Consider the following 19,289-nt stretch of genomic DNA (forward strand, 5'->3'; position numbering starts at 1 on the left):
ACCTCGATGGTATATCATGCAAAGTTATTTGGTGATAGTGGTGTTGGGAAGTTTCTGGTGGGACTCGGCTGAGATTGACGAATAAGCTTTCATAAGGTAAGATACCTACAGGAAGGTACTGAATTGGTACACTATAATTACAAAAAAAATTACGCTGCAAATTCTGTTTACTTATGCTGTAAATTGCGGGCTGTGTTCTAACGTGTTACCGAATAGGTACCTGTTACATTTTAAAATAATTCCATTATAAATAATTTGTATATCTGGTTGCTACCCCCTTATTACCCAAATGTAACACATTCTTCCCTTATACCTACACATATGTTCTTTATAGGTACACTATAATTACAGAAACGTACACTGTAAATTCAGAATACTTAAGTAGTTGTTAGTAGTCGTTCTTGTAGAGAAAGTACAGAGGGAAGCTGGACCACCTGTGCTTAGGCTGTACAAACAATTATTCTTGATTCTGTCATGTAATATATCTGAATTCAGAATAAATTTTCAGTCATATGGGATCTTAAAAGTACCACAATACAATACTGCATTGCTCATGAAGTACATAATTATGTTACATTGTTGCTGTTTCTCATTATCCGAGTGTGTGAAAGTTATCAGATTAATTTCTTTCATATTAAGTAATTTCTTTGAATTCAAATGTCAATTGTGAAATGAAATGTATTACTTAATGACTTACGTAAAACACCGGTCGAGCCGGTTTGCTGAGCATGCTTGGCATAGTCTGGTTTTCCCTGAGCCGTCTTCTCCCTTTCTAGGGCTCCATAGCTCTTGTTTGTTCTTCTGAACATTAAACACTGGAATAAACATTTGTCTGGTCACAGCTCTTATTGGTGTTGCGTTAAATGCATGTTGGTTAAGAGCAGAACTGGCAATTCCAATTTCACGTGTCAACTGATGAAATATAAGTCACTTTGGATATAAATGTGATCACAGTCCTTTAATTCAAAGGTGCTTCTTTATATGCAATTAGTTCAAATTATTTAATGCCAATGCAATCAATGCTCTGAAGGCAATTTTTCAAGTCAAAAATATGGTGACATCAAGGATGTCAATCACATGCACACACATACACACACACACACGCTCTCTCTCAAACACACACTCGCACACACACACACCCCCCACACACACACTCTCAAACACACACTCTCTCACACACACACACACACACACACACACTTATTTCTGAGTTTGGGAGTGGTGGAATGTAGTTTGGTCTCTTTTGCTCAATGCCTTCAGGAAAATGAGTCACGACAAACTAAATTGTGATGATAAACATCACAAAACCATAATTCCAGTAATTAATAATATGAGCCGGACAGGTTTTGTGAAATTCACCCTCATGCATGGTGCTCTGTAGAGTATCTGCAAACAAACTTTTAGTTTTCAGTGGTTTAGAATCTCTACTGCATTTTGTGTACAACTAGTTTTAAATATAAAGCGTTGGCCGATCCAAAAAAGCTATTGTTCAGGACCGAAGTGTTTTCTTACCGTTTTTTTCAAGTGCTTACACACATTTTCCAAACTTTGCCTCTTTTTTTTTTCAAAACTTAACACACAAATCCAAGAATTGTGTGCTGTGGTTTTCAAAAAGTGTTTTATGAAATTGAAAACTGAGTCAAAGTCTGAGAATTAGTGTATGGTTTTGCAGATTTGGTGTGTGCTTCTGCTGTTTGAGTGTCAGCTTTCAGAAACTGTGACAAGTAAAGATTATGTGTGTAAGCAGCTGAAAAAAACTATAATATTGCGTGTCTACAAAACTACTAAAACTCAAGGAATTACATTTTATAGAAAACTGTCATAAACATATACTGTATGTGCTGTGTGTCTTTCATATATGTGCTTTGTGAAAATCATTATACAAATAGAAATGCCCTGACATGCTTTATTGTTTTACACTTTTCCCGTGGCATGATGGGATAGAAAGCCATCCAGTGCTTCCTCATTTCTTACGCTGCCTTGTATCGTTTGCCTGCTGTTTCATGAATTCTACATATTCTGATATCCTACTGCTTTTACATACATCGCTGAGAAATAGACAGCGGGCGATTACATGTTGAACACACGACTGAAAGTATGACTACATCATATCGGTAACACTTTACCAATATACAGCTCATTTAACCTCAGCAACTGCTTTAGGTCATGTTCATTTATACATATACTACTGTTCATCGTTCAGTCATGTTTATTCATAATACTAATGCTAATTTATACATGCATTGTCAAGTCCATTTTATTTCTCTGTAGTGTTTTGGCTCATGTAGATGTAATGTGGTTATATGTTTTCTCTCGTCTGAGGCCTTCAGCTCCTTCAGCTGCACTCTACAGGACTTCAATGACATATTTGACCTCTATGGAGCGAGAATCATACTTTGAGCCCGTACGAGGCATTTGTGATCGTGATTTTCAGTTTTACAAATAAACATGTGAAATGTTGCATTCATAACACACCGCAAAAATCCAGAGAATTCATCTGATGCGTCATCTTCAGCAGCTGTTTATGTATTTCTTTGTGTGGTGATTGACAGGATCACATGAACACCCTCAAGTTTCCTTGAGTTTCACAGAAGATTCTGGTGAATGTTCTGACTGATAAACCCAGAGGCATAAATCTGCGTCGCTGTGTGGTTTCCATTCATGTTCAGTAATTCATCAGTCAGCTGTGAGTTATTCTTATTCACCTGTGTACTCCTGCGAACGGGAGCGGATGTGACCCGCTTCTTCACATGGGCTTTCTCTCATCGGGTCACACAGTGAACACCACGTGTCAAAGCGCAGAAGCAATCCTGGACTCCTTTGGCTTTCATTGCAAGGAGAGAAAAAACACTAAATCAATTCCTTTGTTTTCCCAAGAGAACAGCAGCAGATACGGGTAATTAGATGATGACAGAATGATTATTTTGGGGTCAGGTGTTCTTAGGGCAGTATATTGCGTAATATTTGCGACGCTCCTGTTTCTCCAGTCAGATGTTTAATGCTTGACTCGTGTTAAAGCGACTCCTGATTCTGTGTGAATGTGCTCCAAAAATCAAGCATTCTGCATTAGTTCAGGCAGGCCTCGTAGTCAAGCTCCGCTTTCAGCTGACTGGCGAAATTCAAACCCGGTCCCTATCAGCTGATCCGACTCCTAAGCTTGCAATTGGCAAATCTCAAACAGGGCGCCTTACTTAAACACGGCTTCTGTCTGCTTGCTTAATCTGTCTGCTTTCACCTAATCGCTGATTCTTTGTGCCCGGAGACAGTGCCGTCCAGCCTGGTCTGTCCCTCTTTCAGCCAAACCGTACTAGGCTAGACATGACCTTTCAATCGTATTTGCACTCTGCAGCTCACTATATGCGTAATGGTCTGGCTAAAACTACATTAAAAATGTACGACTCCGCTTGGTCTCACTTCAGTTCTTTCTGTGCTATATTCTCCGTGGCTGTACTACCGGTTAATGTTTCATATGTTAGTGCTTTTCTAGTCCACTGTTATGAATCAAGAAAAATGCAGCCTTCAAGCATCAAAAGTATGGTCGCCGGCATCCAATTCCACCTGCGCTGCTTGGATCCATCTACCATCAGCTTACTAGGAAATCCATCGATTTGTCTCCTGTTTAATGGCCTCAAAAAAGAAAAACCTCAAGGCAACGATCAGCGTCTCCCCTTCACGCTCCCACTTTTGCTAAAGTTAATATCACATTTAAGAGCAGGATGCTTTGAGTCTTATACTGATTTAATGCTAGAGTCTGCTTTGTTCACAGCTTTCTATGGTTTTCTCAGAGGTGGTGAATTTACCACATGCACTGATATTTTTAATCCATCACAAGACCTCACAATTTCTGATGTAACCATTTATTCTCACTACTTCACCATATATCTCAAGCATTCTAAAACTGATAAAAACAAGGAAGGCACAGTAATTTTCATTTCTGAATCTAACTAACAGCTCATTCTTTGCGCATAGGGGCTGCGACAACTGCATCTTCCTTCACTCCTATCTCTACCTTGAAGGCCATGGGGCGATGGTCGTCAGTTGCTTATGAACGTTACCTCCGACCCGACGCTCGAGCCATCCTTGAGGCTCAAAAAGCTCCCTAATAAGGGTTTAAAATAAATGTATGGCTTCAGTAATTGTTGGGTGTTTACTTTTATAAATATTTATTACTCCATATTCATTTCTTATGCTGACTTCACGTAGTTAATTGGCTATTTTAAAGCAAATAAAAAAAAATTAAATTAAAAAATGTTGGCTTCTGGTAAGGCTCATTTGGTTCCTCTGCTGGCTCTTCTTCAGCAAGAAGAGCCAGGGAGGATTGCCTGGTATGGTCTGTTGGGGTTTTTTGTGCTATTCTCCTATTCTTAAAATAGGAGGGCTGCCCCTGAAGCGACTGCTGTTTCCCTGTGCTGGCTTTCATGGAGCTCATGAAAAGGACAGGGAACTTGGAACAGAGCCATACCGCCAAATGTAACTTTAGTAAACATGCCAATAAAAAAAGTTGACTTAAAGGCTTGTCTATGGTTTTCTTTTTGATTTAAGAGATCCTGACTGAAATACATTCAGTGCAACAGAATGGAAGGATTTCCGGCTTCTTTGACAAAATATCTTTTGCACAGTAAAGTCTCTCTTGAAAGGATTGATCATTTTTACCCAAGTAAAATAAACACCTCCTCAATAACAGTGTTTCACTCCGTTCCTGCTTTTGTCTTCAGTTTGATGAAACAATTATTCACTTTATTCACTTTTACGATCAGTTTTACCAGGGATGAGCTGCTGAACATTCGGCAGAACACACCACACAATCTTCTACCGGATTTCGTTTATTCGGACGTTTTGCTGAACGTTGTACTTGGCGGAGCTGCTGCGCTGATCAAACGCTTCAGGACGCGCAGACGGCAATAAAGCTCTTTCTGATTCTGATTTCTGATTCTGATTCTGATTCTGATTTATTACAAAGTCTGTTTTTTTAATCAGCTAAAATGTATGATCTTTAACTCCTTGAAACCAGACCCTTTTCAATATATTAAGTTTAAAAATACTGTATTCTTATTTCGATAACACTTTCTATGAAGCCCATATTTATAACACATTATAAGGGTATTCTGAAGGCATTATAATGAATGCATGATGCATTACCTTGCTGCAAACCTTATAATATGTTACATCATCTTATGAATAATCATAACAACAATTATAATACATTATAATGCTTGCGCATTTGTGGTTGTAACTTTTAAGATGATGATTATTATAACACAAAATGAACACCATATTAAACCTACTTTTACATTTATAATGGACTATATATCTTGACATTGTTTATTTAAGGTCTGCACAGTATCTTACGACAGCTTGTGAGTGTTCACACATCTCGAGTGTTCCCTGCGAGGCTAATATTAATTTTTATGTCAGCTAGTTTATAATTTCAACTGAAAAAAAAAAAGTTTATATGTTAGGTTACGTTTGATTTGGATGGTCCCCTTTAGTCTATTGACTATAAGCAACTTTGCAACGACATGTCAACTAACTCTCATTAGAGTATTAGTAGGCTTACTGTAGGCTAGGTAGAAATATTATAATACATTAAAACTATTCTTATGAATATATTCATAAGATGATGTAACATATTATAAGGTTTTTTATAATGCATCATGCATTCATTATAATGCCTTCAGAATACCCTTATAATGTATTATAAATATGGGCTTCATAGAAAGTGTTACCATTACTTCTTGCAAAATCATACATTTGTAAATGTAAACGGTCAGAGAAAACACCTTATCTCCAAGAAAGATATATGAATTATTTAAGAAATTAAAAGTGTGCCTGTAACAGTTCTATGGTGTAATAAATACAAGACAACATAACATGCTTTAGTAAAACTTTATGTATTGTACCCCTCTTTTATAATCGTCTTTGTGCTTGAAACCTTGTCTTGTTCTTGCACAATATTACACACGTGGCGCCCTCTAGAGGAGCTAACCGGAAACAGCCGTGACGTCAGGCGTCGTTTTCATTTGTTTTGGAGCTGTCCTTATTCAGACAGTTTTTGGTTATTATGCACAGCTTTCAACTTTGTTTTGGAAATATCTTATTTGTTTTTTTCAGTTACGATGTGTCATTCCATAAGGAATATTATTGGATTAATTGGTTGGCAAAGTTTAGTACACATAAATACAAGTACAGTGATTATAAATCATTACTACTCATTTTGAAATCAGAAGTTAAACAATATCTCAAATCTATTTATAATCTGGCAAACACGAAACCTGTTAAGTGTATTAATGTATGGAATCTTTCTTTCCTTGAGTTCAGCCCATGGCTAATGTAAAATGCTGAATGTGAATGATTTAATAATAAATAAATGAACAAACAAGTACTGTGGTCAAATCGAGCGTGTGTTTATGCAGTGCTGCGCGTGGAAGTAGAGACTTTTGTTCTGCATTGTGCAGCAGTGATTGGGCTGCGAGTAGCAGTTCTCTTAGGAATATATATATACGGCTATCATCTGATCAGCTGTAGATTATGGTCGTATGATTTATGGGTCAGCGAGTAAGTCTCTGCTAACAAAAGCAGATGCAGTACAGACGCAGGCTTTGAGAATATGTTGTGGGGCATTTAAAACTTCCCCTAGAGCTTCCACGCAAGCTGAAATGGGAGAAATGCATTGGAAATAAGACGTAAACAACTGAAAGTGGTATATTGGGCATCTCTGATGGGGCACAACAACGAACACCCTACTAAAGCAATATTTGTAAAAAGTTGGGAATATGGAAAAAGTAATATTAAGAATATTGGACAGGCAATGGAGGCATCGTGGATGTTTGATCTGTATTTAACAGATGACGTGAAGAAACAGGAGTGTGACCCAATACAAATAAGAGTTAATAAACATATGGATCAGAAGTGTTATGATATGATACAGATATTTACAGATGGTTCAAAAGATGCAGAAACTCTGAAAACAGGAATAGCAGTAGTTATTCCACAATATGAAATAGTTATTCAGAAAAGAACCCCTAGCTGATGTTTTATCTGTGTTTACAGCAGATATTGTTATGGCTCTCCAGTGGATATAATTACAAAAGCAGTGATATGTTCAGATTCTTTGGGTGCGCTGAAGAGCATCCAATCAGGCCTGGCTGCAGACGAGATGTGTGTATATACTGCAGTGTGTATACTGTATATAGAATATGACAAAGCAGCATTTGTGTTTCATTTATTTGGGTTCCAGCACATGCTGGAGTCGAAGGAAATGAGAAAATGCAGATAAGCGTGCTAAGAACTCTTGGAACTGGAATTGACATAAAAATGAGCACGGCAGAAGCAACGATAATAATTAGGAAAGCTGTTATAAATACACGGCAGGACCTTTGGGAGAAAGAGAAGACTGGACGACATCGAGGTAGAACTCAGAGAAGAGTTAAAACAGCACATACTGCATTGAGTGGAGATCTAAACAGAATCAAGACACATCCGAGTGGATCGTGCATGCATTGTGGGACTGTTGCCCTGTGGAGCACATAGCAGCCAACGACAAGCGCTAGAAGCTAACGTGCTGGAGGAAGCGTGAGCTAGAAGACATATTAAATCAGCTAAAAACTAATATGTTTAACTTTGTTAAAATATCTTGAAGATACAGGAAATTATATAAGAATATAATGATGTTTATTTATTTATGACTATTATTATTATTTAGTATGATATACATACATATACATGCCTCGATGCTCCACACTCCAGTTCAGATGGTGGCGGTAATGCACTAATAAACTAGTCTGCCAACCGCCAACAAACATTAGAAGAAGAAGAAGAAGAGGAGACTTTTGTTTTGCCTTGTGCAGCAGGAAGTGGCGCGGCGGCTCCGGAAGTGGCGAGCTCAGATATGGGCGCGTGGAGATGTTCAGTGTTTTGAGGAAAGCGTGCTGGAGAGGCGTGTGCACGAGACAGCCCGCGCCCGCGCCGCGCGTCCGCTTCGCTCCGAGTCCCACAGGTAACACCTCTATCTCTCTATCTCTCTATCTCTCTCTCATCTCTCTACAGCAGCTGTGCTGAAGCAGCGAGGCTTTTAGCCCACACTGCTTCGCTGCTCCGCGGCTTCAGGCGCCGCGTCCTTGCTGAAATCAAACGTTCGAACGACCGACAAACCGAACGTCTAACCGTCGACCGAACGTCTTGAGCGTCTTACTCTGCGGGTGACTCACGTGACGTCAGCGTCTTGAAATTAGCTGTTTTTTAAACATTTAAGGAGCCAAGCTGCTGTGTAAAGACTATAAATGGACATTACAAGCATTACAATAATGATATTTTATACCTAAAATAATACTCAACCATAATATCGCATTGCCATTTTGCATATTGCATTTTAAATTGAATTTACCTATAATTCACCTATAATTGTATCTATAACATAATTACCTATATGCTTCCATAGAAATATTGGTGGACACGTGTCTTAATATCTACGAGCAGAACCAGTGAGCCCTAAACATACACAATCCCTGTGTAGGGACCACGCTGCTCTGTCGTGTGTGTTAGCCAGAGGCGTAGAATCGGGGACGCTAGGGACACGTCCACACCGATATCCAGCGACTAACAAATAGTCCCTGGTAATAATTTTGATCAAATAATTAAATATATGTTTTCACATCTGAAATATGTCATACCATTGATATGGGCATGCGCCGATTACCGGTTTAAAAGTATTTCGATTAAAAATGTCACGGTTTCAAAACCGCTACTATTTCCCGTTATACCGTTCCCGCGGTATGCGCCGTTTATCATGTCTCCTCAGAGACTGAGACTGTAGGAATCCCTCAGGTTGAGTGAGTGTAGAGAGTAATGTCTCTTCAGAGACTGAGACTGTAGGGATCCCTCGGGTTGAGCGAGTGTAGAGAGTAATGTCTCTTCAGAGACTGAGACTGTAGGGATCCCTCGGGTTGAGCGAGTGTAGAGAGTAATGTCTCTTCAGAGACTGAGACTGTAGGGATCCCTCGGGTTGAGCGAGTGTAGAGAGTAATGTCTCTTCAGAGACTGAGACTGTAGGGATCCCTCGGGTTGAGCGAGTGTAGAGAGTAATGTCTCTTCAGAGACTGAGACTGTAGGGATCCCTCGGGTTGAGCGAGTGTAGAGAGTAATGTCTCTTCAGAGACTGAGACTGTAGGGATCCCTCGGGTTGAGCGAGTGTAGAGAGTAATGTCTCTTCAGAGACTGAGACTGTAGGGATCCCTCGGGTTGAGCGAGTGTAGAGAGTAATGTCTCTTCAGAGACTGAGACTGTAGGGATCCCTCGGGTTGAGCGAGTGTAGAGAGTAATGTCTCTTCAGAGACTGAGACTGTAGGGATCCCTCGGGTTGAGCGAGTGTAGAGAGTAATGTCTCTTCAGAGACTGAGACTGTAGGGATCCCTCGGGTTGAGCGAGTGTAGAGAGTAATGTCTCTTCAGAGACTGAGACTGTAGGGATCCCTCGGGTTGAGCGAGTGTAGAGAGTAATGTCTCTTCAGAGACTGAGACTGTAGGGATCCCTCGGGTTGAGCGAGTGTAGAGAGTAATGTCTCTTCAGAGACTGAGACTGTAGGGATCCCTCGGGTTGAGCGAGTGTAGAGAGTAATGTCTCTTCAGAGACTGAGACTGTAGGGATCCCTCGGGTTGAGCGAGTGTAGAGAGTAATGTCTCTTCAGAGACTGAGACTGTAGGGATCCCTCGGGTTGAGCGAGTGTAGAGAGTAATGTCTCTTCAGAGACTGAGACTGTAGGGATCCCTCGGGTTGAGCGAGTGTAGAGAGTAATGTCTCTTCAGAGACTGAGACTGTAGGGATCCCTCGGGTTGAGCGAGTGTAGAGAGTAATGTCTCTTCAGAGACTGAGACTGTAGGGATCCCTCGGGTTGAGCGAGTGTAGAGAGTAATGTCTCTTCAGAGACTGAGACTGTAGGGATCCCTCGGGTTGAGCGAGTGTAGAGAGTAATGTCTCTTCAGAGACTGAGACTGTAGGGATCCCTCGGGTTGAGCGAGTGTAGAGAGTAATGTCTCTTCAGAGACTGAGACTGTAGGGATCCCTCGGGTTGAGCGAGTGTAGAGAGTAATGTCTCTTCAGAGACTGAGACTGTAGGGATCCCTCGGGTTGAGCGAGTGTAGAGAGTAATGTCTCTTCAGAGACTGAGACTGTAGGGATCCCTCGGGTTGAGCGAGTGTAGAGAGTAATGTCTCTTCAGAGACTGAGACTGTAGGGATCCCTCGGGTTGAGCGAGTGTAGAGAGTAATGTCTCTTCAGAGACTGAGACTGTAGGGATCCCTCGGGTTGAGCGAGTGTAGAGAGTAATGTCTCTTCAGAGACTGAGACTGTAGGGATCCCTCGGGTTGAGCGAGTGTAGAGAGTAATGTCTCTTCAGAGACTGAGACTGTAGGGATCCCTCGGGTTGAGCGAGTGTAGAGAGTAATGTCTCTTCAGAGACTGAGACTGTAGGGATCCCTCGGGTTGAGCGAGTGTAGAGAGTAATGTCTCTTCAGAGACTGAGACTGTAGGGATCCCTCGGGTTGAGCGAGTGTAGAGAGTAATGTCTCTTCAGAGACTGAGACTGTAGGGATCCCTCGGGTTGAGCGAGTGTAGAGAGTAATGTCTCTTCAGAGACTGAGACTGTAGGGATCCCTCGGGTTGAGCGAGTGTAGAGAGTAATGTCTCTTCAGAGACTGAGACTGTAGGGATCCCTCGGGTTGAGCGAGTGTAGAGAGTAATGTCTCTTCAGAGACTGAGACTGTAGGGATCCCTCGGGTTGAGCGAGTGTAGAGAGTAATGTCTCTTCAGAGACTGAGACTGTAGGGATCCCTCGGGTTGAGCGAGTGTAGAGAGTAATGTCTCTTCAGAGACTGAGACTGTAGGGATCCCTCGGGTTGAGCGAGTGTAGAGAGTAATGTCTCTTCAGAGACTGAGACTGTAGGGATCCCTCGGGTTGAGCGAGTGTAGAGAGTAATGTCTCTTCAGAGACTGAGACTGTAGGGATCCCTCGGGTTGAGCGAGTGTAGAGAGTAATGTCTCTTCAGAGACTGAGACTGTAGGGATCCCTCGGGTTGAGCGAGTGTAGAGAGTAATGTCTCTTCAGAGACTGAGACTGTAGGGATCCCTCGGGTTGAGCGAGTGTAGAGAGTAATGTCTCTTCAGAGACTGAGACTGTAGGGATCCCTCGGGTTGAGCGAGTGTAGAGAGTAATGTCTCTTCAGAGACTGAGACTGTAGGGATCCCTCGGGTTGAGCGAGTGTAGAGAGTAATGTCTCTTCAGAGACTGAGACTGTAGGGATCCCTCGGGTTGAGTGAGTGTAGAGAGAGTAACATGTCTCCTGCTGTTGGTGCGAGCGAGCGGTCAGTCCCGTGAGTGTAGGATGGCTTCCTCTGGAACTTACGCGATCGGCAACCAGACGCTTTTTGTCTTATTGCAAGCAGCTCGTCTCTGTTCTGGACTTGCACAAACTGCGTTGCAATGCAATCGTTTTCCAAAATTTAATTTGTGTGTAAATATGAAGTCTGTAAACGCCTGTTAGCACAGGCCAGAGACGCTGAAGACGGATGCACAGAGAAAAATACTGCAGCAGGCAGATCACTCACTGTTCATGATGCACGAATTACTGGAAGAAAATCCTCAATATTGACTTGGGGGTTTATATGAATGTGTTTCTGAGGGGAGCTGACTGTCTTCAGAAACGTTTACGTGGTATTTTCTTTCAATCTGGTGTCTGTATAGTTCATATTAAAGCAGTGTTTCAGGCAGTGCTGCTATGTTTACAGCGGTAACCAAGGGAACGCTGCATCAGCGGTAACCAAGGGAACGCTGCATCAGCGGTAACCAAGGGAATGCTGTATCTGCTGCTGCGTGAGCGCCTCCTGCTGTCAGAGAGTGAAACTGCGTCTCATTCAGAGCTTCTGCTGCTTGCTTCGTTCAGGCATGTAGTATAATTTCACAAAGCTAGTCAGAACATTCTGTTTTTGTTTCAAATTGGGTTATTATTAAATCAAATTATGAAATTATATAACTAAATTATATAAATGATATGTATGTGAATTATATAACTAAAATTAAATAACTGTAATTACAGATTTAGGTTAAATAAAGATGTTAGTCTATATTTTTCTTCTTTTCAGGAAACAAATCAAAGAAAAAATAAACAAATTCTACTGTTCCTAATATTCTGTATGTTGCTCAAAAACAAAATATATTGTGTTGAGCGGAAAAACTTTTTTTTTTTTTACCCAGTCATTTAAAAATAGCACATTTTAGAGCTGTAACGACAATACCGTGATATTTTTGCTTAAGGTTATCATACCGTTAAAATCTCATGCCGGCCCATGCCTGCACTGATAGTACTTAAGAAGTTAGAGTAAGTCCGCTAGAAAACTGGGCATGTGTAATACATGATGGGCGGAGCTCACAGCAGTCCAGAACCGTTCTGAGAGCCCTTCACTTCAGGAATCAACAAGCTTGAAGTGCAGAAAAGAGAGCACGGTCTGTGGCTATTATTAGCTCTTTATATTAAGCATACAGACAGAAAGACAAACATTGTGCTGAAAGATGCACAATAGGGATGTCAGCGATTAATCGAGGATCGATTAGTTGTCGATAAGAGATGCAGTCGATTAAAGCTATGGATGGTCGATTAAACCGTGACGGGGCTGGATCTCTGGCGAAAATAATTCACTAACGTACAAATTACGCTTCCAATGTGGTCCAAACTTTAAAAGTACATTAAAACAGAAACAATACAAAGTTATTTTGTATTGAAATGTAATAAACAAGTGATGTTTAATTATACGTTCCCCAGATAACTGTTTGATATCGGGCTCTGCGCTTTGACAGGGCTGCGGACACGAGCAGGACAGATATATAGTGACTTGTGGCCACTGTCCATGTTTCATTAATTGACCGTTCGCAGGGAGCTTGATTGACAGGCGATCTGACCAATCAGAACACAGATAGTATGTGCCGCTGTTATCCACCATCACCATGTGCTTTCTTAAACCATTTTCATAGGTTTCACCTTATTATTATATTATCCGGAATGCTGAATCCCTGACAATTTTAAAGAGACATCTGAAAACTCATCTCTTTCGAAGCTACTTGACTTCATCATCATCATAAAAAAAAATTATGATTTATTTATTTATTCCTTCTCTTTCTAGCTTGTACTTATTTGAACAATATCTAGAAACTTGGTATTACAAGCACTTCCTGTGTCTGTTTGCCTCTTTAAGAAGAATCGCTTTATGTATTCTCCAATTGTAAGTTGCTTTGGATAAAAGCGTCTGCAAAATGACTAACCACGAGCACCATCCGTGACGGGATATGAAACAGCCAACAGAGTAAAATGATCCCAAAAGTAACTACGGCGAGATCTCTTCGTTTGATCAAATGATCTATTCATTTTACAGTCCTGCTACTTGCCTTTTATTCAGACCATTGTCCTCAGACTCAGTTCCTGGAGGGCCACAGCTCTGCACAGTTTAGCTCCCACACTAATCAAACACACCTGGGGGCCGTTTCATAAAAGACGCTAAGAAAAGCGGGGATTAAATCTAAAACCTGACCTGAAATAACCTAACAAATCAATCGGGACTAAAGCGTTTTCATAAACGACGATTTAAGTTCAGGCAATCTCACTAATTCGATCCAGGTTCAGTGAGTCAGGATCATTTGATGTGCAGCTTATTCTTAACCAGCTCTTAAAGTCGATCATGGATCAAATCGCTCCACCATGGCAAACGGTGAATATCTGTGCGGTTTAATGCATGTGTTTTCTTCAGTGCATAACTGACACATCACAGGTATATTCTTCATCTGTAAATGTCAAAGTCATGCAGATATATCCGTTTTGCTGTCAGGAGTGAGGCTTACGTGAGAGAACGAGCGCTGCTGCATGCTACACAGATGGAACGCAATAGAACAACAGCGCAATAATTCTGAATAAAATAAGCATTCTGCTAAAATATTTGTTGTTGGACATTAAATGTGACACATGTAGCGCAAATGATTTAATGTGTATTCCTTTTATCAGTTTAATGTAGTCTGTTTTCTATTATTTATTTTCATTTTGAATTAGGATTTTAATGCTTTAAAGAGCAATTTAATATTGTAATGTTTTAATGTTCTACTAATAACCATGGCTAGAAACTGCTGATCAGCTGAATGCACTTGATAAAATGTTTTCATATATCTTAGAAAATGTCATTAAATCTTGGGCACAATGCATTAAATACAGTCGGTTGTAGCCTATATTTTTATTTATGTGATTAGGGTTAGGGTTATTTTTGGACAGATAAAGTAAACTAACTGTATGTGAGAGAGTCAGTGGTGATTATCAATGCGTTCCTGTTGGTCAGAGTTAGAGGAGCTCCGCTTAGCCTGCTCCTGACCAGGCTAGTTCCCCAGCATACCACACTGACTGAGCTTGAGCTATGGTAAACTTGCTTTATGAAACTAAACTAACTGAAATAAACTAGTTTTATGAAACGTTTTAACCTGGTTATCGGTTGTGTTTCTGCTGCTCGGGGTTTCTGCATTTTAACCTGCTTATCCATTGTGTGTCTGCTGCTCAGGGTTTCTGCATCTCGGGGGTCTCCGCACAGCACTCTATAACTATCTGTTCGCCAAGCAGCGCGGCGGCACCTTCATCCTGCGGCTGGAGGACACTGACCAGAGCCGCCTGATACCTGGAGCCGCAGACGATATAGAGGACATGCTGGAGTGGGCAGGTGTGTGTGTGTCCTCACTGATGTAGTGAAGCTCCAGTCTGTCTTTGATGGAGACTGTTGATTTGTATCCTTGTTATTTGTTGCATTGTTAAATGCACAGTTCTTTCTTATTTGTATACACTTCTTATTTGTATTGTTTATTTGTAACGCTTACACATTAATGCTTCAAAGCAACTTCACAGAAAATCATGATGTTAATGTTTATAATATCTTAATATCTTCATGCCTTACGGTTGCATTTATCAGATTAGAGGTGGATGATAATATAGTTCATGTTATATGATAAAACAATCAATCCGTTGAGATTTGCTGCATTTCATTTCATGAGAGAGTTGGATAATTCACATTTGTGTATGTGGATAGTTAAATATACTACTTGATATAAACAGCTGTGTGAAAATATAATTTATATTTAGTGTCACAGTGTTCATACATTGAATATTTATTCACACGTTTGTCTGTCCATCCAGTCCTGATGGTAAATAAACTTGGCTTGCTGTCCCAATGGAGGCTCGAACCTGAGGCTCAGCTTGAGCTCCGAGTTCAATCCGCCCCATTGGGGCACTACCTAGAGGGAGAATAATAGAAACAGAGGAGGAGAAGGGGAGGTGGAGGGATGCCGGAAGAATTGACGCTGGGGCGGTCCAGTGAGTACTGCTTATATAGGTTCGTAATGATCATTGACAGGCCTGAATGATTAGGCTCCTCCCAACCTGTGTTTGGAACTTCATTTCAATTCATTATCCTTTGGTGGAAACAATGCTGCAGCAGAGCACAAGAGCTCTTCTGTAGGGGACGAGCAGACGGGGGAAGCGAGCCGGCGCGGTCGTGAAGCTCAGACAGCGCGGTTTTCGAACAGTGCTGCCTAGCATTGACCTGGCAAATCTCCACACTCTACCCAAAAAAACGGATGAACTTCTTCTGCTCTCCCGGACAAATAAGGATTTTTCACACTCTGCTGCTCAGTGTTTCACAGAAACCTGGCTGAATGACGCTATTCTGGACAGCGTGCTACATCTGCCGAACTTTCAGCTGTTCAGAGCGGACCGAGACGCAGAATCAACGGGGAAATTGTGTGGCGGCAGGACATTCATCACATCAATGAAAGGTGGTGTACAGATGTAAGTGTGTTAAAGAAGATGTGCTGTTTCGATGTAGAAGTGCTCTTCATTAACTGTAAGCCATTCTATTCGCCGCGGGAGTTCAATTTATTCATTCTCATGAGTGTTTACATTCCTCCACAAGCGCTCGTGAGCTCAGCTTTACAGAAACTCGCTGATCTGATCACAGAGACAGAGCAATAACACCCGGACTCTGTTTTAATCATTCTCGGAGACTTTAATAAAGCAAATCTCTCCCGTGAACTGCCAAAATACAGGCAGCATGTTACATGTCCCACCAGAGACAGAAATATACTGGACCATTGTTACTCCACAATAAAGGATGCATATCGCTCCGTCCCCAGAGCAGCTATAGGACTGTAAGTCTGACCACTGCCTGGTTCATCTTATACCGACTTACAGGCATAAACTTAAATCTGCTAAACCTGTAGTAAAGTGTGTAAAGAGATGAACCAACAAAACAAGAGCGTGCATTACAAGCCTGTTTCGACTGCACTGATTGGAGTGTTTTTGAAGCTGCCACCAACAATCTGGACGAGCTCACGGAATCTGTAACATCATATATCAGTTTCTGTGAAGATATGTGCATCCCTACCAGGACTCATTTAACATTCAACAATGATAAGCCATGGTTTACAGCAAAACTCAGGCATCTTCATCAGGCCAAAGAGGATGCCTACAGAAGGGGGGACAGAGTCTTTTACAATCAGGCCAGAAACAAACTGAATAAGGAGATTAGAGTGGCCAAGAGGAACTACGTTAAAAAGCTAGAACACCAGTTTTCCGCCAACGACCCTGCATCAGTGTGGGAAGGCCTGAAAGACCTCACCAACTACAAGACACCATCCCCCAGCACTGAGGCGAATCAACAACTTGCTGAAGACCAGAATGAGTTTTACTGTAGATTTGAAACTCCCAGTCTAACACCCTACAGCCGCTCTGAACATCTCTCCACACAACCATCAACACCTCCTGCAACCCCCCTCTCCCCCACTCCTACGTTTCAGATCAGTGAGGATGATGTGCGCCAGGTCTTCAGAAAGAACAAGAGAAGAAAAGCACCAGGCCCAGACGGTGTGACACCAGCCTGTCTGAAAACCTGTGCTGACCAGCTGGCCCCCATCTTCTCACAGATCTTCAACAGATCACTGGAGCTGTGCAAAGTCCCTGCCTGCTTCAAACGCTCCACCATCATCCCCATCCCAAAGAAACCCAAGATAACAGAACTTAATGACTACAGACCTGTGGCTCTAACATCTGTAGTCATGAAGATATTTGAGAGGCTGGTGTTGGCTTATCTGAAGGACATTACTGGACCCTTACTTAACCCCCTGCAGTTTGCTTACCTTTCAAACAGGTCCGTGGATGATGCAGTCAATATGGGACTGCACTTCATCCTGCAACATCTGGACAAACCAGGGACTTATGTGAGGATTTTCAACACCATCATCCCAACACTCCTCTAGACCAAACTAACCCAACTCTCTGTTCCTAGCTCTATCTGTCAGTGGATCACCAGCTTTCTCACAGACAGGCAGCAGCTAGTGAGGCTGGGAAAACTCACATCCAGGACTATGTGACCCTCAGGGTTCTGTTCTCTCCTCACTGCACATCTAAAGACCCTTCTGTCAAGCTCTTGAAGTTTGCGGACGACACCACACTCATCAGCCTCATCAAGGACGGAGAGAAGTCTGCTTACAGACAGGAGGTTAAAGAGCTGGCTGTCTGGTGCAGTCTTAACAACTTGGAGCTGAACACCCTCAAAACAGTGGAGTGCTCCCCTGCCCACCCTTCAAGAACTGTATACATCCAGAGTGAGGAAAAAGGCTCAGAAAATCACTCTGGATCCCTCAGATCCAAGCCATCTCCATTTTGAACTTTTGCCATATGGTCGGCGTTACAGAGCACCAAACACCAGGACAGCCAGGCACAAGAACAGTTTCTTTCCCCAGGCAATCTACCTCATGAACAGTTAATGCTCTTCCATTGTGCAATAAAAGTATGTGCAATAACCCTATACTTATTTATCACCCTAAATCCTAGTACATCCCTACAACTTAGTTTTTTATTTTATTTTATCTATAGCACACCTGTACATACAATTTTTTTTGTGGTTCATTTATATTTATGCATGTGTATTTTGTTCACATCTTATTTTTTATCTGTGTGTTGTTGTTGTCTCTGTGTACTGGAAGCTTGTGACACTAAAACAAATTCCTTGTATGTGCAAACATACTTGGAAATAAAGTTCTTTCTGAATTCTGTCTATGTTGCAGGCATCCCGCCGGACGAGAGCCGCCGTAGAGGAGGGGGTTATGGGCCGTATGTTCAGTCCGAGCGACTGCAGCTCTACTCGCAGGCGGCGTCTGTTCTGCTGCAGACGGGACACGCCTATTACTGCTTCTGCTCTAATCAGAGGCTGGATCTGCTGAAGAGGGAGGCCCAGCGCAGTGGACAGGTGCCGCGGTAAACACACCGCCGCCGGGGAGAGGCACACACCTGTCTCCTCCGTCTCTCCTCTGTCACACACCGGTCTCCTCCGTCACACACCTGTCTCCTCCATCTCTCCTCCGTCACACACCTCTCTCCTCCGTCTCTCCTGTCATACACCTGTCTCCTCCATCTCTCCTCCGTCACACACCTCTCTCTGTCACACACCTGTCTCCTCCGTCACACACCTCTCTCCTCCGTCTCTCCTCTGTCACACACCGGTCTCCTCCGTCACACACCTGTCTCCTCCGTCCCACACCTCTCTCCTCCGTCTCTCCTGTCATACACCTGTCTCCTCCCTCTCTCCTCCGTCACACACCTCTCTCCTCCGTCTCTCCTCTGTCACACACCGGTCTCCTCCGTCACACACCTGTCTCCTCCGTCCCACACCTCTCTCCTCCGTCTCTCCTGTCATACACCTGTCTCCTCCCTCTCTCCTCCGTCACACACCTCTCTCCTCCGTCTCTCCTCTGTCACACACCGGTCTCCTCCGTCACACACCTGTCTCCTCCGTCCCACACCTCTCTCCTCCGTCTCTCCTGTCACACACCTGTCTCCTCCATCTTTCCTCCGTCACACACCTGTCTCCTCCGTCTTTCCTCCATCACACACCTCTCTCCTCTGTCTCTCCTCTGTCACACACCTGTCTCCTCCGCCTCTCCTCCATCTCTCCTCTGTCACACCTCTGTCTCCTCCATCTCTCCTCAATCACACACCTCTCTCCTCTGTCACACACCTCTCTCCTCTGTCACACCTCTGTCTTCTCTGTCTCTCCTCCGTCACACCCGTCTCCTCCGTCTCTCCTCCATCACACCCATCTTCTCCATCTCTCCTCCGTCACACCCGTCTTCTCCATCTCTCCTCCGTCACACACCTGTCTCCTCCATCTCTCCTCCGTCACACACCTCTCTCTGTCACACACCTCTCTCTGTCACACACCCT

At 42.6% G+C, this 19,289-nt stretch overlaps 1 protein-coding gene across 1 annotated transcript in view; it reads left to right on the top strand.

Annotated features, from left to right (window-relative positions):
* Nucleotides 1-7,837: 7,837 nt before the first annotated feature.
* Nucleotides 7,838-19,289, top strand: part of ears2 (glutamyl-tRNA synthetase 2, mitochondrial) — a 21,681-nt gene continuing 10,229 nt past the window's right edge. Inside the window, exons 1-3 of the mRNA XM_016260335.1 lie at nt 7,838-7,996; nt 14,581-14,736; nt 18,134-18,323. Coding sequence (XP_016115821.1) covers nt 7,903-7,996; nt 14,581-14,736; nt 18,134-18,323 — 440 coding nt within the window. The 5' untranslated portion in view covers nt 7,838-7,902. The remainder of the gene's footprint in view (nt 7,997-14,580; nt 14,737-18,133; nt 18,324-19,289) is intronic.

Source organism: Sinocyclocheilus grahami, unplaced genomic scaffold (genome assembly GCF_001515645.1).
Source record: "Sinocyclocheilus grahami isolate Dianchi unplaced genomic scaffold, SAMN03320097.WGS_v1.1 scaffold2057.1, whole genome shotgun sequence".
Classification (NCBI taxonomy): Eukaryota; Metazoa; Chordata; class Actinopteri; order Cypriniformes; family Cyprinidae; genus Sinocyclocheilus; species Sinocyclocheilus grahami.